This window comes from Taudactylus pleione, unplaced genomic scaffold (assembly GCF_031769625.1).
Source record: "Taudactylus pleione unplaced genomic scaffold, aTauple2 ptg000602l, whole genome shotgun sequence".
In the NCBI taxonomy this organism is placed as follows: Eukaryota; Metazoa; Chordata; class Amphibia; order Anura; family Myobatrachidae; genus Taudactylus; species Taudactylus pleione.
The window spans coordinates 7,121,666-7,143,546 of NW_028285004.1; the positions used below are offsets into that span (position 1 = coordinate 7,121,666).

At 39.3% G+C, this 21,881-nt stretch overlaps 1 protein-coding gene across 1 annotated transcript in view; it reads right to left on the bottom strand.

The window, feature by feature from the left end:
- TPR (translocated promoter region, nuclear basket protein) overlaps positions 1–21,881 on the bottom strand; it is a 294,162-nt gene that overhangs the window by 13,938 nt on the left and 258,343 nt on the right. The window contains exons 42-47 of the mRNA XM_088453921.1: positions 21,368–21,458; positions 20,538–20,716; positions 5,974–6,042; positions 2,312–2,403; positions 377–483; positions 78–173 (exon numbers count right to left, since the gene is read on the bottom strand). Of these exons, the coding sequence (XP_088310047.1) occupies positions 78–173; positions 377–483; positions 2,312–2,403; positions 5,974–6,042; positions 20,538–20,716; positions 21,368–21,458 (634 nt within the window). The remainder of the gene's footprint in view (positions 1–77; positions 174–376; positions 484–2,311; positions 2,404–5,973; positions 6,043–20,537; positions 20,717–21,367; positions 21,459–21,881) is intronic.

Genomic DNA, 21,881 nt, shown 5'->3' on the forward strand with positions numbered 1-21,881 from the left:
TTACACTTCTCGCCCTATCATTAAGGGCAATCAGAAAGATACTTGTCGTGCTTAACATTTTATTGGTACTGTCATACCTGGTGCTGCTACCTGAAGAGGTGTAGTCGGAACACTGCGACCACCTGATTCTTCTTCATGAGCCAGGAAAAGAGGAGTTTCATACATTCCCAAGCCTGTTATCACATGAACAAGTACGTGAGTATTCCTTACATTTCTGTTCAAGGTTAGAAATACACTAAGTTAATTGCATACAGATAGGAGGAAACACAACTGATTACCTGTTAAACACTGAGAAACCTTTTATTGAAGAACAATTTTGGACTAAAATACATAGAAATGAAACAGACACGTGAATACGGATATCTACATGGCTCACCTCCTTGAGATGCTAGCTGGCCAAGGTCAGAGTGGCTGGAACTAGCCTGTGGCATATCTTCTGGTGGCCCAAAACGGAACCGAGGGACTCCTGCAACTTGTGGGGAGCTGCAAATATTCAGTGAAAACAGTTTAACTTTTCAATTATTTTTCTCCACTGAAATGTTTTTCCATTTCAAATGAAAGTACTTTTGTAGAATAGAAAACTTTTTTGCATTATGAACCAATATTTCCAAAACAAAGGAGTAGGTAAGCGACAAGTACAGATGGCACTCTCCGGTATACAGTGGGAGGTTGTGCAGGTATTCTGAACAAGTTTTAACTTGCAACAATAAAGATGGTGTTTTAGAGCGAATGCTTAAAGAGCAGGCACAGAAATATGATACTGTAGATACATAGATCATAGGCCAGGTACACATTAGGTGATATTCACGTGCGTCGTTCATCACATCATCTCATCCGATGTGCTGCATGTCAGATGGGAATGATGTGGAGCACATCGCTTCAGTGTGTACGCTCAACCGGACGACCAGGCGATATGTCAGTTCAATTCGGAACTGCCAGTGACCTACACGATGATTGCATAGTGTGTACAGGAGAAAATATGAATTGGATACAACGCTCAGACAGAATATCGTGCATTTGTTCAAAATATTGCATAGTGTGTACGCTCTATATCGTGTGTTTTGGGGTAAAGAGAAATTGGAATGATCATCGTGTTTTTTCGTCGTCGTGTGTTTTGGGGTAAAGAGAAATTGGAATGATCATCGTGTGTTTTCGTCGTCGTTCGGATGTGTACCTGGCCAAGGTTATAGATAAATAGTGCAGAAAGTGATGAATATGAACTAGAAGGTGCATGTTATGTTAAGAGAAGATTTGCATCAGTCAGGCTATGCCAAGACTACACTATAAATACTATATGTATTTTAGGCACCTATGGGTAGAAGACCAGCTAATGCACACACACAAGTTACAGGAGGAGTCAGAAAGCCCTGGAAAGTCAAAGTTTCAACATTTGGACTTGCTGTAAAGAATCCTGGTCCAAGTCACACCAAATAACCAACGGAAAACTTAAACCTCCAAAAATAATTAAAATATCTGTGGTCAAATAATGTTGAAGCTTTCAAGGATTTGGCAGCATTACTGCGGGACACTGTTGAACGTTGACCTGGCAAACTTGGCAGTGAACCATCAGCTGTTCCTAATTTACCAATAAAATAGTTTTACAGCATTGTTTTAATTTACATTTTCCTTAAGAGCACAAATCACTAAGCTCTTGTATTAGTTACTATGCATTCTCTTTTTTGTACAGATGTGTCCTCATACACTATTGCTGCAGTTGGGCCATACAGCTCTTCTCAGTGCACCAGGTCCTGTGTGACTTGGCTTGCGGCAAGCGTCTTTTTTGCTAGAATATACTTAGTCATAACATTATGCGGCAAAACCGCGTAAACGTATTAATTTGATCCGGTATTTGACACTTGTATATATCTGTGTGCGACTGATTCCAAATCTGTATACAAAGTGCTACGATGTAGCGGCTGCTGTGTTTTTTCAAGAAAAGTCCCATTGCGCTTCATCTGAAACTTTGTAAATATTTAAAACTAATTTTCATCGCAGCCCGGCATCTCTGGTACAGATTGAGTGCCGTTTCGCTGCATCTGCAGTTCGAACAAGATGCAAATTTAAAGAAAAAAAAAAGTTGTGCCGCTACACCACTCAGCATGGCTCACTCGCGCCATAACCCGTAATTTAGGTTTGGAGAATGAGTGATACATCTGTATTTAGCACTACTGATTGATATTTGATAGCCTTAGAGGATTTGTATATAAATGGTCAAAGAATACAGTAGGATACACACACCAAAAGAGAAACATGCTACTGTAATTATGTTACTCTTTAATGAAAGATATACTGCAATAAACTGAACACCTACTGAATTGCTTCGGCAAAGCCATCTGTGCGATGAGGAACAACAAGGGTAGGTGTGCTCGGCACTGTACGGTCTTCATCATCAAAGAAATGTTGCTGTGCCGCAATAGAAACAAGTAATAAAAATGTTGCGTTCAACCATCATTACAATACAAACTATAGTATCTTTAAAGAACAAATACATATTTTCTGTCTCTCACTGTAGACCTCAGTCATTGTAATTGACAAAACTAGTTTACATACGGTAAAAAAATAAATAAATTACAGAAATAACACGAATAAGGTCAAAGGACCCCAAACCAAACCTATAAATTTGAATGTTGTAGGGCTTCTATGTTAAACAAATAACAGAACAAAATGCACCATTATTTCATTAAATGAGGGCACACATTCATTAAAGTTAGTAAAAGAAGGAAAAGCTCCCAGTTCCAAAAGCTCGACATCCATGCCTGCCAGTCATAGCTATTTAATAAGACCTTGGCAAAGAGCAAAACCACATGGCCATTTATGCCAAGCATAAGTAGCATAGTTTTATGTCCTGAAGGCCAAATGAAACAGACTCAGTTGCTAGTGCATAAAGATGATAAACTTGTCTTTGTTGGAATTTTATTTTAAACCACAAGGAGGTGGGGTGGGGGTGCTTATTTTTGTATTTACATTAAATCTAGCGGGGGGACAACGCAACATTGGGGCATGCAGTGCAGTGACAGAAGTGTGTGCACTTTCAAATTTAACTCCAAAAGCTCAGGCTGCTCTCGATATATACCCTGGAAGACTGCAGGGTACGCAAGTATTTTTCTAAGGGCAGAACCAGGAGCACAGGACAAGAGGGAAAGGAGAGAGCAACATTCTCCAAAGAGAACAATAATCTTAACAAGAATAATAAAACAAACAAATACAAAAAAAAAAAAAAAAACAAGGGGGTTTTGTGTGCCACCAATTTGACTTACAACTCTAGGGATGTAGCAAGGCAGTCCTAAAGGGAATAGGACATACACCTTACATCAAAAATTGGCATCTTTGGATGGAAAAGTAATAAATCTATAGATCCATGAAGGTGCGTCTACGAGCTAGCAGACTTTACTATTACCTGTAATGAAAGGTTCCTCAACCAGATAACTTTTCACCTTCAGTCTTTGTGGAAACAAAACATTTTGCAGTAAGGGAAACCATTTAGTCCCTTATTTCCGCAAGAGTGGTTATTCTAGTCCCGGAACAGAAGAAAGCATTGGGTTTTCACTCAAATGTGGTCCAGAAACAGGACAGATCTTTCCAACCTATACTTAACCTGAAATACCCGAATGTTTACCAAATGGTGAAGTTCAAGATAGAGTCCTTGAGGTCTGTCATCAACACCACTGATCAGAACAAATTCATGATGTCCATGTACATAAATTACTTACTTGAATGCTCCAGTTAGATAAGGACACCAGTGCCTACTCAGATTTGCTATTTAATTCCAGCAGTTTCTGCCTGTCATGGGTGTTCACACAGATCATGACTGACAGCTGTTGTTCTCTCAGATCCAAAGGGTTGACTGTCATCATTTAACTGGACAATCCACTAATCAAGGCAAACTCCCAAGCCTTGCTGCAGGCACATTTTCTGGAGATTTTTCAGACCTTAGAATTTCAAGGTTGGATCCTTAATTACAGAAACGTCCATTTGAACCCTTCATCTTCCAGAGGCTTCAGAGGGTGTTTTTACATTCTAAGCATGCCAGAGTTCCCAGTGTGACACCTGCCTTCAACACCAAATCTGTAAGTTAGGGCCCCTTTCTTCATTCAACACCAATTACCTAAAACGGTTTTCACTGAATGGCAAGCCATGATCCTTACAGAAATAGGGTTTTTCTGACAGTGTGGTTCAGCTAATGCTCAGGGCCAGGAATTCTGTTTGTAGATCTTTCAAATTGTAGTAATTTCTGAAAAAGGATTTCCCTACCTCTTTTCAGAAGGACCAGTTTAAAACTTTTTAAAGTTTTAGGACTTTACCCTCTCTGGTCAGAGAAAACACTTACCTGAGGTGCAAATGTTCTTTCAGTGATTTATGTGCAGCCTCCATAACAACCTTCCAGTAGCTACAGATGTGTCCTTGCTCATCTAGCCTCAGTACACCACGCAGCGCGACATGCCTGGCGTGCGTGAGCTACCAGGTCCCGTGCAAATCTGCTAGCGACTGGCGTCTTTTTTTTTGCTGAAAATGCATCTAAAAGTGGCAATGTGCTGTGGCTAGGATGCACCAAGACACTCTGCCAATTAATTTGATTTGTGACATGTGTGGGACTGACTAAATGGAACTCTGGGTGGAAAAAAGCTGCAGCCACTGCATGGCAGCTGTGTGTGTGTGACCGAGTCTCTCAATCAGCATGCAGCACAAGTATTGCATATAAAATTCATTAGTAGATGCATTGCAACTTTTTTCACAAAAAACAAAACAAAAAACCTGGTGCTAGCAGAGTCTTACGGGACCAGGCTCGCCGCAAGGAGTTGTTTCGAACGAGTGCAGCAAAGACAAAGGAGGACACATTTGTACTTTGCATTTCTATCTGGTGCCGTCAGCCTTACATCACCATCTTTTCCAACAATCTCCACAGCTTAAAAGTTTGGTACGTCTCGTTTTTCACGAAGACAGGGCTATCATTAGAACAAAAACACTTCAGCCAAAGGTCTTCAATATCAATCTTAATTGTACACTGTGATTCTGACACTCTCTCCATAATGAGGTGGAGGATTACTTCAGTCATTTGCCAGGCTTCCATAAGTGCTGGGAGCCCTCTTTACACTTGCTGAGAGTAGAGCAATAAAAAAAATGAAAACATCTTTGCATTGCAAAATAATTTGGCTAGGAGCAAAGAGCCCAAATGCGTTTATTTTATATCCATATAGAAAAAAATACTGTCCAATTTTAACTCAAACCTACTGGAGAGTTATTTTTACATTAAAGGGTACACAACACCCTCTTTATTCTGAATTTTCTTTTTCACTTTTAACCTGGATAGGATTGTTTTATTATTGTGGTTTTAGAATGGCGTTCTCTCATCTCGCACTCGTCTTGTACGCATGGTTCTGTCCTTGTTTCTTTGCTAGAAAAATACAGAAATTCCAGGTAGGCTTCTGGTGATAAAATGAGATTAGTTTGAACTTCTGAAAAAGTATGGACTCTATACCCCAGTGTCCACCATAGAGGACGGCAAAAAATTTAAATAGGCACAGGTTTTAAAACAGTTAACACAGTGGTTCCCAAACTGTGCACCGTGGCACCCTGGGGTGCCTCGGGACACTTGCAGGGGTGCCTCAGGGCCGGTTGCCCAGCACCTAATCAAATTATTTATGTAATGTAAATATGTGGACAAACAGAAGCGCAGACCTCTCCACCACGTAACTGACCCTAAGGATGACAGGTAAGCACAATTTACTTCACTTTACTACATTTTTTTGCAAATTTCTCAATAACAAAATTTTGGATTAGGGATGCCGTGAAAACAATGCTGGTAGTCTGGGGCGCCGTGATTCAAAAAAGTTTGGGAACCACTGAGTTATCAATATAGAAAAATATGCCCCAAGGTTCACGTTAAATAAAATAAATGAAATCAGTTCAAATAAACAGAGAAAATAAGATACAAACAAGGTATATTTGAAAAATGAAAAATAAATTTCTGCTTACCATTCCACCTAAGCCAGGTGTAAGCTGAAGACCACGTCCTACAGACTGTCTGCGGGCCATCTGAATTCGCTACACAGAAAATATGAAAAATGCATAAATATCCATGACATCAAGTACCCATCGGGAGGGGATCACTTCAAACTTGCAAAAGGTGAAGATAGTTTAGAATCTGTCCATAATGTACTATTAAACCCACACTACCACCCCTGATGTGTGTACACTACACTTAGGAAAGACTACCAACATGCTGCCCTTTGATGGCTACTAAAAATTACTCATTCCATTACATGTGTATTTACACATTATAGAAAAAAAAAATAAAAATATATAAATATAAATATATATATATATATATATATATATATATATATATATATATATATATATATATATATATGTCTCTCATATGTACCAACTTTAACATTGGGCACTTGTACATCACCCTCTACCCCAGTGAATTCATGGACAAATGATTTATCAAATGAACCTTCCACATACTATAAGCACTGCATTCTTAATATATATTTTTGTGACAGTCTATCTAAAGAATATATCTAATAGAGATACCAAGTATATCTTCACAATATTTCTGATTTGTCTGTTACAAACTGCTGCTTTTTAGTTAACCATCAATTGGAAAAGGACACCGCTAAACCTAAATCAATGAGTTAAACCTTTTAATAACTGTTATACCCTTGAGCAAGTTTGAAATGGCGAGTAAAGCAGATTAAAGAGTTCTAGTAAAGGATTATATTTCACTTTTTTTTTTTTTTTTTATAGGATAGAGTAACAATTCTTTTTTAGGTCTTAAAGAATGAGCAGAAGACCGCAAAATGAAAGCTTGAAGTAATGTTTGAAAAAATGCAATACAATGACCTGAAGTAGTTTGTAACAAGCCCAGTCACAATCATTTCAGAAAGAATAGTAGCACACCAGCACTTAATAGATGAAGTACATGCAATACCAGGTGCACAATAGTCCTGCAGTACAGACAATCTGTTTACATTAAGAAGCTAGAATAATCAGTATAATGGTGCATACACACGATCAGATTTTTCCTTCAGATATGAACGATAACGATTTAAAAATCGTTCAGTCGTTCATATCTGAAGGAAAATCGTTCATATCTGACATGCCTGAACGATGGACGATCAACGATGCGTGTTCCCGTTTGTCAGATAATGATATCTGACATCTGATGTGTTTGCAGTCAGACTTGGACGATTCCATTCATTTTAATGCAGTCAAAAATCGTTCAATCGATCAAATCGTTCAAAACTTTGGTAAAATCGTTCAAATCGTTCATCTGACAAATCTGACAAGTCTGACAAATCTGACCGTGTGTACGCTCGGCAGATGGGACATTTCCGGCATCCAGAGACAAAGTGGAAAAAGTCCATTTACGGTCTTCGAACAAAACATTTTGCAGGAAGGGGTAGAGATGGCAACGTATATAAGGGCTTCACACATGGGCACATGCAGTATGCGAATGATATGCTATTAAATAAGACAGTATCTATTCCTTGCCTATTGAGACAAAATTAGCTTTTTGGTTCTGTATATTTCAAATAAAATTTTAAGAAACTAGGTCGCCAAAGCATATGCCAATTCAATTCATGAGAGCATTCCCATTCAAACTGTACCCCATCTGTATTTGGAAACAATAACCCTGTGCTGTACAGACTCTATGCCAATTTTTTCCCTAATAATGAGAATCCAAATATATCAAGCAAGCTCGAACAAACCCCACTTTATCTGGTTGCGCAGGATTCATGTTCTTAAGATTAATGTATTACAGAGGGTCTTCTACTTGCTTCAGAAAATGCCCTTATGACTACCTCGGTTATCTTACAGTAAAATAAAAGCTTCTACTAAATTCAAGCTCTGGACAGCTTTTGGCGGCTTTATATGAAGCGTAGGATTGGGGATCCCAGGTAAATAAGGTATTCCATATAACGTTACAGACCATCCACACAAGTGGAAGACCATACCAGGGAGGTGATGGCCATTCCAATTCACAGGCACCATGTTTACAAAAGCAGACGGCACAGCCATTGGGTTTCTTCTTACTCCACTGTCTAATAAAGCTTCTTCGTGAATTGATGGATTCAACCTTATGGTACCCAAAGTTATGCCCTTTAATAGTTGTTTAGCAGGAGACATTTAGCTGATTTTTGAACACAGAACATAAGCTGCTTGGGTATGCGGGCTTCCCCTTGTGCTTACTTCCTGGTAGCATCTTTTATAACAATCTATATGACCACCTCTAAACCCCATTGAATAAAGACAACACACCATAGCTGGCTGAAGATCCAATTTATTTATCACTTCCATAAAGATGGTGGCCCAGGAAAAGCAATCGCAAACATACTACTCAATTTGATAATTGGATTGGGTACTACTACCCACCTCATCCACATGTGGGCCCCTCCAAGCAAACCCAATTCAAATGGACTGAATTCTCCAATCCTACTGACCGTGAAGCCAATACCTCAGTCACTCCTCCTTAACTAGCGGGATGACGGTCCGAGTTTGGGCCTAGTGCCCTCGCGATGTTCAACTTGGAAGTAGCCTTCACGTTCCAATATCTAACAAAAAGGGGCCGTGACACTACTAGCAGCACTGCTGCCCAAATCGGCACAGGTCTCATACATAGACATAGTCAGGTCCATAAATATTGGGACATTGACAGAATTTTCAAATTTTGGCCTCTATTCACCACCACAATGGCTTTGAAATTAAACAAACAAGATGTGATTTAACTGCAGACTTTCAGATTTAATTTGAGGGTAATTACATCCAAATCAGGTGAACGGTGTAGGAATTACAATTGTTTCTATATGTGCCTCCCACTTTTTAAGGGGCCAAAAGTAATGGGACAAACTAAACAATCCTAAATCTAACTTTCACTTTTTAATACTTTGTTGCAAATCCTTTGCAGGCAATTACAGCCTGAAGTCTGGAACGCATAGACATCACCAGACGCTGGGTTTCATCCCTGGTGTTGCGCTGCCAGGCCTCTACTGCAAATGTCTTCAGTACCTGCTTGTTCTTGGGACATTTTCCCTTCAGTTTTGTCTTCATCAAGTGAAATGCATGCTCAATCGGATTCAGGTCAGGGGATTGACTTGGCCATTGCATAACATTCCACTTTTTAGCCTTAAAAAACTCTTTGGTTGCTTTTGCAGTATGCTTCGGGTCATTGTCCATCTGCACTGTGAAGCGCCGTCCAATGAGTTCTGAAGCATTTGACTGAATATGAGCATATAATATTGCCCGAAACACTTCAGAATTCATTCTGCTGCTTTTGTCAGCAGTCACATCATCAATAAATACAAGGGAACCAGTTCCATTGGCAGCCATACATGCCCACGCCAGGACACTACCACCACCATGCTTCACTGATGAGGTGGTATGTTTTGTATCATGAGCAGTTCCTTTCCTTCTCCGTACTCTTCTCTTCCCATCACTCTGGTACAAGTTGATCTTTGTCTCATCTGTCCATAGGATGTTGTTCCAGAACTGTAATGGCTTTTTTAGATGTTGTTTGGCAAACTCTAATCTGGTCTTCCTGTTTTTGTGGCTCACCAATGGTTTACATCTTGTGGTGAACCCTCTATATTCACTCTTGTGAAGTCTTCTCTTGATTGTTGACTTTGACACATATACATCTACCTCCTGGAGAGTGTTCTTGATTTGGCCAACTGTTGTGAAGGGGTTTTTCTTCACCTGGGAAATAATTCTTCTGTCATCCACCACAGTTGTTTTCCGTTGTCTTCTGGGTCTTTTGGTGTTGCTGAGCTCTCCGATGCGTTCTTTCTTTTTAAGACTGTTCCAAACAGTTGATTTGGCCACACCTAATGTTTTTGCTATCTCTCTGATGGGTTGGTTTTGATTTTTCAGCCTAATGATGGCTTGCTTCACTGATAGTGACAGCTCTTTGGATCTCATATTGAGAGTCGACAGCAACTGATTCCAAATGCAAATGTCACACCTAGAATCAACTCCAGACCTTTTACATACTTAATTGATAATGAAATAACGAGGGAATAGCCCACACCTGTCCATGAAATAGCTTTTGAGTTGATAGTCCCATTACTTTTGGTCCCTTAAAAAGTGGGAGGCACATGTTGAAACCGTTGTAATTCCTACACCGTTCACCCGATTTGGATGTAATTACCCTCAAATTAAATCTGAAAGTCTGCAGTTAAAGTACATCTTGTTTGTTTCATTTCAAAACCATTGTGGTGGTGAATAGAGGCCAAAATCTGAAAATTCTGTCAATGTCCCAATATTTATGGACCTGACTGTAGGTGTGTTCTGCTCGTCATGAGGCAATCCATTCCAGGAAGCGTGCCCAATCACTACATGGACCTGAAGGACATCTCCTCCCATCACGTCATTGACAACGTACCTTGATTATCTTAAGTTTGCAATTGCATTTCCCCAGGCACCCAACTGCCAAAAAGAAACATTTTTTGGTGTTAGTAGGGAAGGTGGAAAATATTCCTTAAAACGAGAAAGAACATTCCTATTGTTGACTCTGTTTAGTCACCTCCCACGTGATGTAGTCGGCATCCCGGCGTGGGATGCAGATTGTCTGAGTATCAGCACCGAAATCCCGACAGGTAGGGATCCCGGCACCAGTATCCCGAAGGTATGTATCGGGGTGTTAGGGGGAGGTTAGACATTAGGGAGAGGGTTAGGCAACGGGTAGAGAGTGTTAGGATTAGGATGTGGGGAGGTAAGGTTTAGGCACTAGGGGGCCAAGTTAGGTTTAGGCACCGGGGAGGGAGTGTTAGCTTTAGGGTACGGGGAGGTTAGGCTTAGGCACTAGGGAGGGTTAGGGTTAGGCACCGAGGAGGGAGGGTTAAGGCAGTGGTTAGGATATAACTCACTGTGCGATTCTTTGGGTGTCGGGATGCAGTTGTCGGGATTCTGACTAGCAACATTTCAACAGCCGGGATTTCATACCCAACCCACCTCCCACTTCTCCTCCTGAACTGGACCTTCTCTCTTGGGAATAACTTTAACCCTGTACGATCTGGGTCATGCCCCCGTCCCCTCTGCTCTTGCAGCCAAACACATCTTCCCTGCGACAAAGGCTATTCATCAAACTAGCCTCAATTTATAGCCCAAATACCCCAACGCTGATCTACATCACGTCCATATTGAGAATGCTGCTTCCGTATTTCCTGTGGTTTAACCTTTGTACCTTGTCCACTCCTCATCAGAAGTGTCTGTGAATAAGATGTGACATCATATCCCTGGTGTGGTCTGCAACGTGGTATGGAATGTCTTATGCAGAGTTATGACACACCGAGTGTCCCAGATATACATATCCATCTAGGAAGGGAACTGGTCATTTCCATATGTTTCAAGGTAATGTGAAAAGAATGTAGGAAGAGAAAGCTGAGAAGCAACATATAAAATATTTGTCAAATATTTTATATAGTCAAAGTATTGCTTATTGCACCATACACCATGAAAGGAGATTACAGTATTACAACAGCTATGTAGAAAAGTTTCTGCTAGAAAGTCAGTTTCCGATACATAGCACGGAGGAAAGATAGACAAGGAGTGCAGAGGGAAATGGTATGTAATGCCGATCAAATACAGACACAGACGGTTCGAAATTCAGACGGGGGATCGTAAGTACCCTAACCCTCCCCTTAGAGGTGCCTAACCCTAACTTCCCCCAGTTGGTGCCTAAACCTAACCCTCCTTTGCCACACCCTAACCCTCCCATGGGGAAGTGGGTGTCTAACCCCAAGTACCCCTGGTGGTTCCAAAAGCTAACCCTCCCCCTCCGTGGTTAGAACCTGCCTTCGTTCGGTATGCCAGGTGTCAGGATTTTGTCGTGGAGCTAATGATAGGCAATATCGACGCACTCTTTAGTCCCGTGTCGGTCTTTTTAGAGTTGGGCACCGGTATCCTGACTACATCATCCCGTGCAGAGACTTGTGGGGACCTCAGATATGGCAGAATTTGTATATTTCACTTAGTGAACTGATCACAAACCTCTAAGTAAATAGAACAAAATATTTACAGGCTATATACCAACACCAAATAGGTAAAGTCCCATACATGCACCGCTACCAAAGGAATATTTTAATTATGAAACCGCACACACACATCACCACAGGTCTATCATAATAAAACATGGATAAGAAACTACTGCCGATGCAAAGTAAATACAAATGAAAGCTGCTGAATATTACGATCCTAAATTAACAGGGCAAAATGGCAGAAGGGCATACATTCATAATGTCCTCCTGGTCTAAATGTCGACAGACACCTTTTTAACAATTTTAGTGTTTGGGTTAGGCTGTGGTTAGAGATAAGCACTATGCCAATGCAAATCCTCATTGTCAACATTCACAATGCCAATATTACGCCAACCTAGTCTAACTGAATGTCAGTCAAGCCAAGCTGACATGGTGAATGTCGATATTCTGATCATCAATTTATTTACCACTCCCAGGCAGAAGCAAAAGAAAACATCTAGGTTTGAAAAAAAAAATATTTTTATGGATACATACATTTTTTTAACATTTAATTAAATATACATAAATAGTATTTATCAATAACTGCAAATTTGTAATCTCAAAACTTGAGGATCCATTAAAGACCCTGCAAAGTAAATAGTATACAGGTATGATTGTGTGTCCTCCTTAATAGTGAGCATAGCACACCGATACTGCTATGGAACATCAGAGTCCCTCCTAAAGGTAGTACTGTAGGTCACTCATTATGCATCATGTGTGAATATCCGTGATTTGGACAGTCTTATTCGTGAGAGACTAGCACATCCAATGTATATGACAGCACTGCTAAGCAGGAGATGTTCTAAAAGGTCAGTCACAGATCTTTAGCATAACTCAGCTGCCTTTGATCAGTTCTCAACATGGGAAACTACTAGTTCTAAAAATAAATGACTGGGCAGGGTATTCAGGTAATATATAGGGAAACCAGGGTCCTAGGGATCTCTACCCCCAAGCATCACAGCAGGACCCAGATAATAAAATTAAATAGTCTATTGCTGTATAAGAAGCCACGGGTGGACTAGATATACCATTTTAAATGTTTCATAAACTGTAATGTGAGAAATAACCTGTAGTATAGAAAAAAATTGCACATGTATGAGTCTCCCATATCCATATATTCCAAAATACAGAAATTTTTTAGCATGACTGAGACAGTGAAAACTTTGCTTTTTGATGGTTCAATGTACACAAACTGTTTAATGCACAAAATTATTAAATATTGTATACAATTACCTTCAGTGTATAAGGCGTATATGAAACAAATGAATTTCATGTATGTAAACAAACTTTGTTTAAGCCACAAAATGATTGAAATACTGTATAAAATTACCTGCAGGCTATGTGTATAAAGGTACAACATAAATGTATTCTGTGTTTAGATTTCCCATACCCAAGATCTCATTATGGTATGCAAATATTCCAAAATGCTGAATATTCCGAAATGGTCCCAAGCATTTTGGATATGGGACTCAACCTGTAGTGTGTTTCTTGGAGAGAATATTTATTGTTTTATATACAGCAGTCTCTAAGCATTTTAAATGGCAGCAATTATATTCATTACAAATTAGCTGCTTTGCAAATGTTGGTAGAACAGGAACATAAATGGGCTGCAAGGGAGTACGCAAGTGGAAATGATTGAGAACCACTGCCTTTGATGAACACAATCAAAACTGAGATTACACTGGATTAGGTACAATTGAGCTGAATGCAGAAGCAGATTGTGGTGTCCGGCTAGCAGAGAACTTGCATAATGTAGCAATAAAGACTCCAAAAGGAGAAGAGTGTAGATTAACCAAAAATGAAGGCATGAAGTCTGCATCTCCCAGGTGTCACCTCACACTGCTTCAAGCTCCACCTTGCCTGCTTCTGTGTAATCGTATTCATCATGAAGACCTGAGAGAGGCCGCAAGGGATTGGGAGAGAAGGGGGGGGGGGGACGCAGCATACAGAGGGGGAGCAGGAGTATGGCAAGTGTAAGGAATGGAACAGTAGGGTGAGGCAGCCGAACAGGGAGAGGGAGTGAGACCAGACAATAGAAGTAACAATGGTAGTGGATGGCAGAAGAAAATTCTCAGTGCAAAGTGACATCAAAATGTCAGTACACAATTTGCAAGAGAGAAGAGACTGATAATAAGTACAGGTTGAGTCTCCCATATCCAATTATTCCCAATTATGGAATTTATGGAGCTTGCCTGAGAAAGTGAAACCTTTGCTTTTTTTTATGGTTTAATGTACACAAACTTTGTTTAAGGCACAAAATTATTACAAATATTGTATAAAATTACCTTCAGGCTCTGTGTATAAGGTGTATATGAAAAATGAATTTCATGTATGTACACAAACTTTGTTTGAGCAACAAAATTATTGAAAATATTGTATAAAATTACCTCTTGGTTGTGTGTATAAAATTAATATGAAACATAAATGCATTCTGTGTTATACTTGGGTCCCATTCCCAAGATCTCATTATGATATGCAAATATTCCAAAATACAGATTATTACGATATCCAAAATACCCCTGGTCCCAAGCATTTTGCATATGGGAGACTTAACCTGTAGTAGGAATCAGGGTAGATTAAAAGAATATAAGACTACTAAATTAAGCAATACCCAAGACGGTAAAATTTACACAGAAATGGCACTAACATTAAGTGTAATGCATACCGGGTTTTCTTCCACTTCAAAGACAGTGGCAGGAGGGAAGTCCGACTAGGGCTGTACACCTGTCAAACTGTAATACAGGTGCCCCAAGGTGAGCTCAGGGAAGACAGAAATCTCCCATGGAGCAGAAGGGCATTTTGCACTACCAAACTACTCTCTCCCTTGCCATTCCAATTCCATACTTAAAGCAGCACTAACACACGCTGGGTTTACACTTTAACGTTAATGCCATTCTAAATTTTCACCTGAAGCCCGCAGCTTTGTAAATATAGCCCTAAATGGTAGAGAATGGAGGTATAGAAGGCTAAGCAGTAGTGAGAGGCAAAAGCATATATTTAATATAAAGTGCAAAAAGCCAAATGGCAATTAGATGGAAGTAGTAGGATTGCAATATATAAGCAAATAGCTCCATATAGTGTCCAAGCTGTACATAAAGCAGGTGGAACGTAACTGAACTCACAAGTGGTTTGAATGTTGTCCTTCTGTAGCAGCGATTTTAAGTACAATGCCGTCCTCCTCTTTAACTCCTGTATAACTCGGTTTTAAGTGCGTGTCACATGTGCATAAGATTTGATTTAGCATAATTCAAACATTAGCTATGCGTGCACACTGGCTACACAGCCAGCACACTACTGATTTAATTGGGAATGGGGAATTGAGGAGACACCTCTGCACTAGGTTTTGGTTTAAACAAAAAAACTATTTGTGTAATGGCCCCAAATAGCTGATAAGTATCACATGGATAATTAATCTGTGTGGGTGCTGCCAAGGACAAATAAGAAAATGATCATGTAAGAGGAAAGAAAAAAGTATTCTCTTTGTTGGCGCACATAAGGAGAAGAAACAAATATTATATAAAATGTTACTTTTATTGAATTAATGCTTAAAATTCACTTTATCTTTTAAGTGAAACATAAAATGATCTTTATGAATAAAAATAAATTGTTGAAACAAAAGTGTCTTAAATATTGTTTTATGTATTGAGTTATTAACAATACATTTATCTCTATGTCCTGTTACATATTTTGTTGACCTTTTTGTTAGATTTACATTATTGGTGCACTGGTCATTAATCAATAACCAAATAGACCAGTGACTTGAATGAACTTCTAATTATCTCTCATGATAAGGATAGCCATAAAATACAAAACTAACTGCAAAAGCAGCATACCATGCATTCATTAAAATAGTATTTTCTTAATGCAGTGTGTTTCTAGATTTGACATATAATGCAGGAATGATTGGACAGCAGGCAATGCTAGTCAGACAACTTGTTGGGACAATAGAATGTTTGGGGAAGGACTGTCCCTTTGCAGCCCTTTTATCAGCCATTTATGTTTAACAGGAGTCTCACTTGGCAACACAAGATAAATGACGTGGGCCATATCTTTTACTTGCCTACTATGATTTATTAAATTCTTTAATTCAAGATGGTTGATTATCAGCAAGAAAATTCACTACTGAATTTGTGTTACTGTTGAATCTAAGTAAAACTACTAAAATCTTTACAAAAATATTTAATAGAATGTATGGAGTAGCTAGCCAATTGCAAGATTTAACTAAATGGCTAAGAAATGTGTACACCAGCCTCCTATTAGTCTACAATGTTCCCAAATTGTCCTAATGCTCTGTGCTTTTAGTCCAGATTACTTGTGTTTGGGGAAAAATCTCCATTATACAAAACACCCCTCTATTGTTACAATCTTCTATACCACCCTCCTTCAAGTACAAAATAGTGAGGACTACTTATACCTTTAACCCCAACTAAGGCACTAAACCCAAAAGTAATGGACGTTAAATGTATTCCCACTTATAGCAGATTGTGCATCTAATATAAAATACACTGTTCAATGGAAAAAAAAAGATCTAGGAGTGAATATTTTAAATGTATGATCTTGTGGCCTCCTTGGTAGGGGTTCAGATATTCATATGCATAGAGATCTGCCTTATGCTTAGTGATGGCTATGAAAACAGTTTAAGGGAGTGAAGTAGTTTACGGCTTACAAAAATCTTCTGGAAAAGTGTGCGTCAGACAGTGTGTCCTGTTCCTATCTCAAAATGCTGTACCCTTACTTATGTGAATCTTTAAACTCTCTTGCATAAAAACAAATATTTTCAGCAGCTGTGACACTAACGTAGCATTTTGCATGCAGATACACCCGCAGTCGCACACAGAATATAGGCATGCGGCATATCAGTAGTCAGCAAAAGCTGCTTGTGTGTCCTATTCACATCACTTCGCGAATAAAACATTTGAAGGTGAAAGGTTGCACAAAAAGACACTTCACGCTACCGATTCACGCCACGCCACGACTAGACGGGCCGTCTAATGAGCAAGAAAGATGTATGTAGACACCTGTACATCCTAAAGTTACACTCTAGCAAAGTTTGAGAAAAGACAAACAAATACATCACTTTGTATGGACAGGGAATAAAAATTCACTATGAAATTGGAACAGTTTTTAGTAATAGCTGAAAGTCGTCTTCAACTATCTTCATCATAACTTTGATCAACAGACTGAGGAAAAGTCAACTTTGATGGTCATTTTACTTAGATGCTAAAGAGGATTTGATAGTGTGTTTTTACTTGCTGCAAAGGATTGATTGATTCAGGTAGTAACGTTATAGACTAACAGCCAATGAATATAAACTGCAAGGTGTGGTCACATCCTCCATACCCCTATTTTACGTAGTCTAAGTGCATGAAAGAGTGTGGCCAGAACCAAATACCAGGGACGTGCAGAGCCTTCCCTGTCATACGCCCTCCCCTATCATACTCCCTGGTATGTTTCTATACAGGTGTGTCTCCCCAGCCATTGACTTCACTGCATGTCACTGAAATACATGTTTAACACATAAAAATTAGACGCAAGCTCAGATTTAGATCCTAATCATTGCTTAAAAAGTATTTATTTTGTGCCCAATACAGAATGTTAACGCACAGGGAATTTTTATATTCATAAACAGGTATGTAAATAATCAACCCAATTTTAAAAATGATAGCATTAGTAGTATTAAAATTGTGACTTAAATAAAGTTTAATACAATTAATTTACCCTATAACCTAAGTGGTACACATTCAGTTGTGTTGCAGGCACAAACAATGCTGGTTTAGGAAAAGGTTTGGTCTCATGTCCTCATCTTAGCGCATCAGCTGGGACAAGTCCAATGATTACCTCTTCATTCAGAGTCTTTTTCTGTCTCCAACAATTGTCTAACATTCCTTTACAGGCTTCTTTTCAGTGTTATTACCACAGCTCCACATACAAGTCTAAGAACCCCAAATACAACCTAATATATACATATATTAATACATTTGCTGAGCTTTCATAAATAAGGCAGGGACTCCCGATGTAACTAGAGGAAATATTTTTAGCTCTACCATAAAAGGGGTTGTCACTGTAAGGATAGTTGGGTCTGTAAGCTTCAAGGATGCACATAAAAAGCAAAAAAAATAAATAAAAAGAAACCTCACCCATATTATGCAGTGTAATAAGTATGAATATTAGAAAATAAGGGTCTTTGAGATAACCACATATGTATGTATGTATACTGTATATTTTAGGTCAATAGAACATCAGACTAAAACTGTTCATAGTAGGTGATGACGGTGATCAGCTGCTGCTACTGGGAAAACACAGACTGGTTTTATTTATTTTTGTTACTCTGAGTGGTCAGACCGTGGGATGCCCTAAGGAGGGAAGTGGGTAAGGCCAAATTCTTAAATAATTGGAAATGGGACTGCCTGCCTCTTATTGGAGATTGGATCTGCAGCTATAATTAAATTGAATTATTGGTACAAATGATCCAGGCATTTTATTAGACTGCCAATGAATATTAAACGTATTGCGCTGTATCTACTTTTTCTTCGTTTTGGGTACATGTAAACAGTACTTTTGTGAATTACTTGCCCTAAGAGAATTGCGAAGGGGAGACAAGTTTCTGGCGGTTAATGGAAAAAGATACTTGCTGAGAAGTTAATCACAGAAAGGAGGAGGTGGTTTGGTTACCTCTGTGATATAAGGGATGTGATTACACTATAACTTATACCATATAGATAGCGCTAGCGAGGTCTTCAATTTCCATTTCATGTGTACATTTGAGGAAGCAACTTTTAGAAAATCTGATAAATTGCTATATTGTCTGCACCTAGAGAACATTTGCTCATGGTTTGTATATTAAGTGCCATTTAGGGTGACATGATTACCTATTTGCCTGTAGTTAGGTTAAATTGCAAGTTGTCTCTCAGGGGTTTGTTATACCACAGAATTAAAACCAGAAATTTTTAGAAGATTGATCAACCTTGTTAATTAAATAATTAATTGCTTTACTTGCGACTACAAATACTGCAAAAATATATAATGAATATGAAATTGGACATTTGCACACAATGACTAAACTTATTGCTTGGTAGGACAATATTTAAAAATAATCATGGAAATTTATGATATCTAAATGGCTGTGAGACATGTTTTGGTTCCTAGTCATAAGTTGAGATGCCCAGCCCGACAGGCTTACTATCAGAAGTCTTCATCTTTCGAGTAATAAGATTGTCCATCTCTACAGTCAGAGAAAACTACAGTCAGCTTCCCGATTTCTGGGTTCAAAGACATCTTGTTCTCCATCTGTCGGGTCTTCATAAAGGAACTGGTAAGAGTATCAACCACTTCAATGATGTTTCAGGGGTTTGGATCAGACTTATCACCCAAATATGGCCATGCCATTGTGAGCAAGGCTGAAGCTGGGTATACACTACTATTCTCTACATCAGGGGTAGCCAACCCTGGTCATCGAGAGCTTCTGACAGTGCATATTTTCCAGGTCTCCTCACAGAATCACAATTGTAATAATTAGCTTCACCTGTGGATCTTTTCAAATGTGTTAAGTGAGTAATGAATAGACCTGTGCACCAGCTCTCGAGGACAGAGGTTGGCTACCCCTGTTCTACATCACCCATGACGGATTGGAACATCCATCGTATTGTGTGTACCCTGACAATAACCCAACACATCCGATGGTAAGCTGCGACGGCTGATGAGGTATAGTTACATTAGACATGTAATGATATATTGCATGTTGGCGCTGAGAATGGCGGCGTTGGAAACCCGGCACCAGCATCTCGACAGTAAGTATTGGGGTTAGGGGGAGGGCTTGAGTTAGGCTGCAGGGAAGGAGGGTTAGGTTTAGGGCTCCTACCTGTAGGTGTCTGTATCCTAACCCTGTCGGTATAGCGACGTCAAGATTCTGACCGCTGGGATCTTGAGCGCCGGCATCCCGCACCCAACCCTAAGAATTACTGCAACGCTGCGCAATCTTGACAGCCTGTACAGATGTCACAGTAGCAAAATTATAAATGTTTGTATGCAGTCTTGTATGAGATCAAACTAATCAACCCCAGGTTTTACACTATTGATATCAATGACACAGCACGGGTCATGGCGGGCTAAAGACAAGTGTGTACTAGAAGCGAGATCAGAGAAAATCAGACTAAATAAAGCAACATTGATCATGAATCTTGGGCTTGGCAAGCTTCCTCGCAAAAGACGAAGTTACTTCTTCCCACTTTTAAGTTCACTTTGTTAAAAAAAAAAAAAAATGTAAAGCAGATTTCCTTGGCAACAATAGTTGAATGCACAGTTATGAATATTTGTCTGTTTTAGAAGATCACGAAAGTATTCCCAGTAGGTATAAGGACTTAACTATAAAAGTAATGCAACACATGATAGTATATTTATAATTTGGAATCAAGTCAGCCATACTAGATTTGTTAGACTTCAAAGACGGATGTCAAATATTAGAACGCATAGTGTCACAGATTGAAATTTCCAAAATTACAAAAAATGATTCACTGGCACCTGAGCTGGTGGTCCAAGCTCTTGAGGTGGAGCATGGATTGTTAAACGAGGAGGCAGAGGATGTGGTGGTCTACGTGGTGAATGTGGGGGACGAGGTGCTGGCCTGTCAGAAGCAGATGATGGTTGTTCCCTTGCTTCCTGTGGAATTGTGGATTCTGTAGTTCCTGCACCAGCTTCACCTGTAAAGATATATAGATTAAAAAAAACATTATAGCAAATGAAGAGAAAAAAATAGTTAAGTTATAATGGGTGCTCTCAAACTTAGAAACTAAGGCTAAGCCAGTATCATTGGTATGGTGCTCAACATCATATTTTGGAAGATATATTTTGTTCTATAGCAATGTGAAACATTTCACATTGCTATAGAACAAGGATAAACAGGTGACAGTACTGATATGCGATATCCTAAATGACAGTCTTTAACTGTATGACAAGTTTTTCAAAAGGATATTTACACCTATATATCATGAATCGAGCAAAATGCACAGAGCACTTTTAAAAAGCCAATGGAGAGGTCAGCCAGCATATGTTTAGAGAAATGTTTCCCCTACTTGCATGGCAACGTGCTGCAGAGGAGTACGGCAACCTAATGCACACACTTCGTACCCACACTCCAGTTATACATGAATGTTATAAAGTCAAATATATAATCAGCAGTACAGTATGTGTACACATTATTAGAAACATGATAAACCACTTCAAACGATTGAATTTCTAACAGCACTTGTAGAGATGATGCTACATTATACTTCGCAGCACCTGATAACCATATAAAAACAATAACATTTAGTTAGCAGTTTATAAAAAAGAATCAAAGCCATAATGCATACCACTGTTTTGAGAGTCTGTAGGTCTCTGGCCAACATCACCAGTACTCATACTTTCCTCTGTTTCAGTACCAGGATCTGTACAGTCAGGCCCCTAGAAATAAACAATTTAAAAATCTTGAAATTTGTTTAAACAAAAAAATGGGAGCATGTAGAACAACGTCTAATAGTATCATTCATGCTGCAGGTGGCACTAAATAGAACACAGTATAGAGTGTAGTGGCAGCAGCTTGCGCAAAAGTTCCAGTATTGTTTGCCAGGCGTATTTTCTCTGGCTGCTTACGGTAGCCACCGTTCTTCAAGCTATACTTTATAGTCTTTTACTTTGGAATGGCATCAATCAGCTGCAGTTAGAGACTCCTCTACAGCAAGCTGTGGAGGCGACTGCTGAATGCCGCTCCCAGCGTTGGATCACTTCCAGGAGAGACCCAGTCATTGCACACTACCCATAGCAGCCTTGCACTAGTAATAGGGAGAAGGGGCTGTCATTGGGACACCTGCCATCCATTCGTGCAGA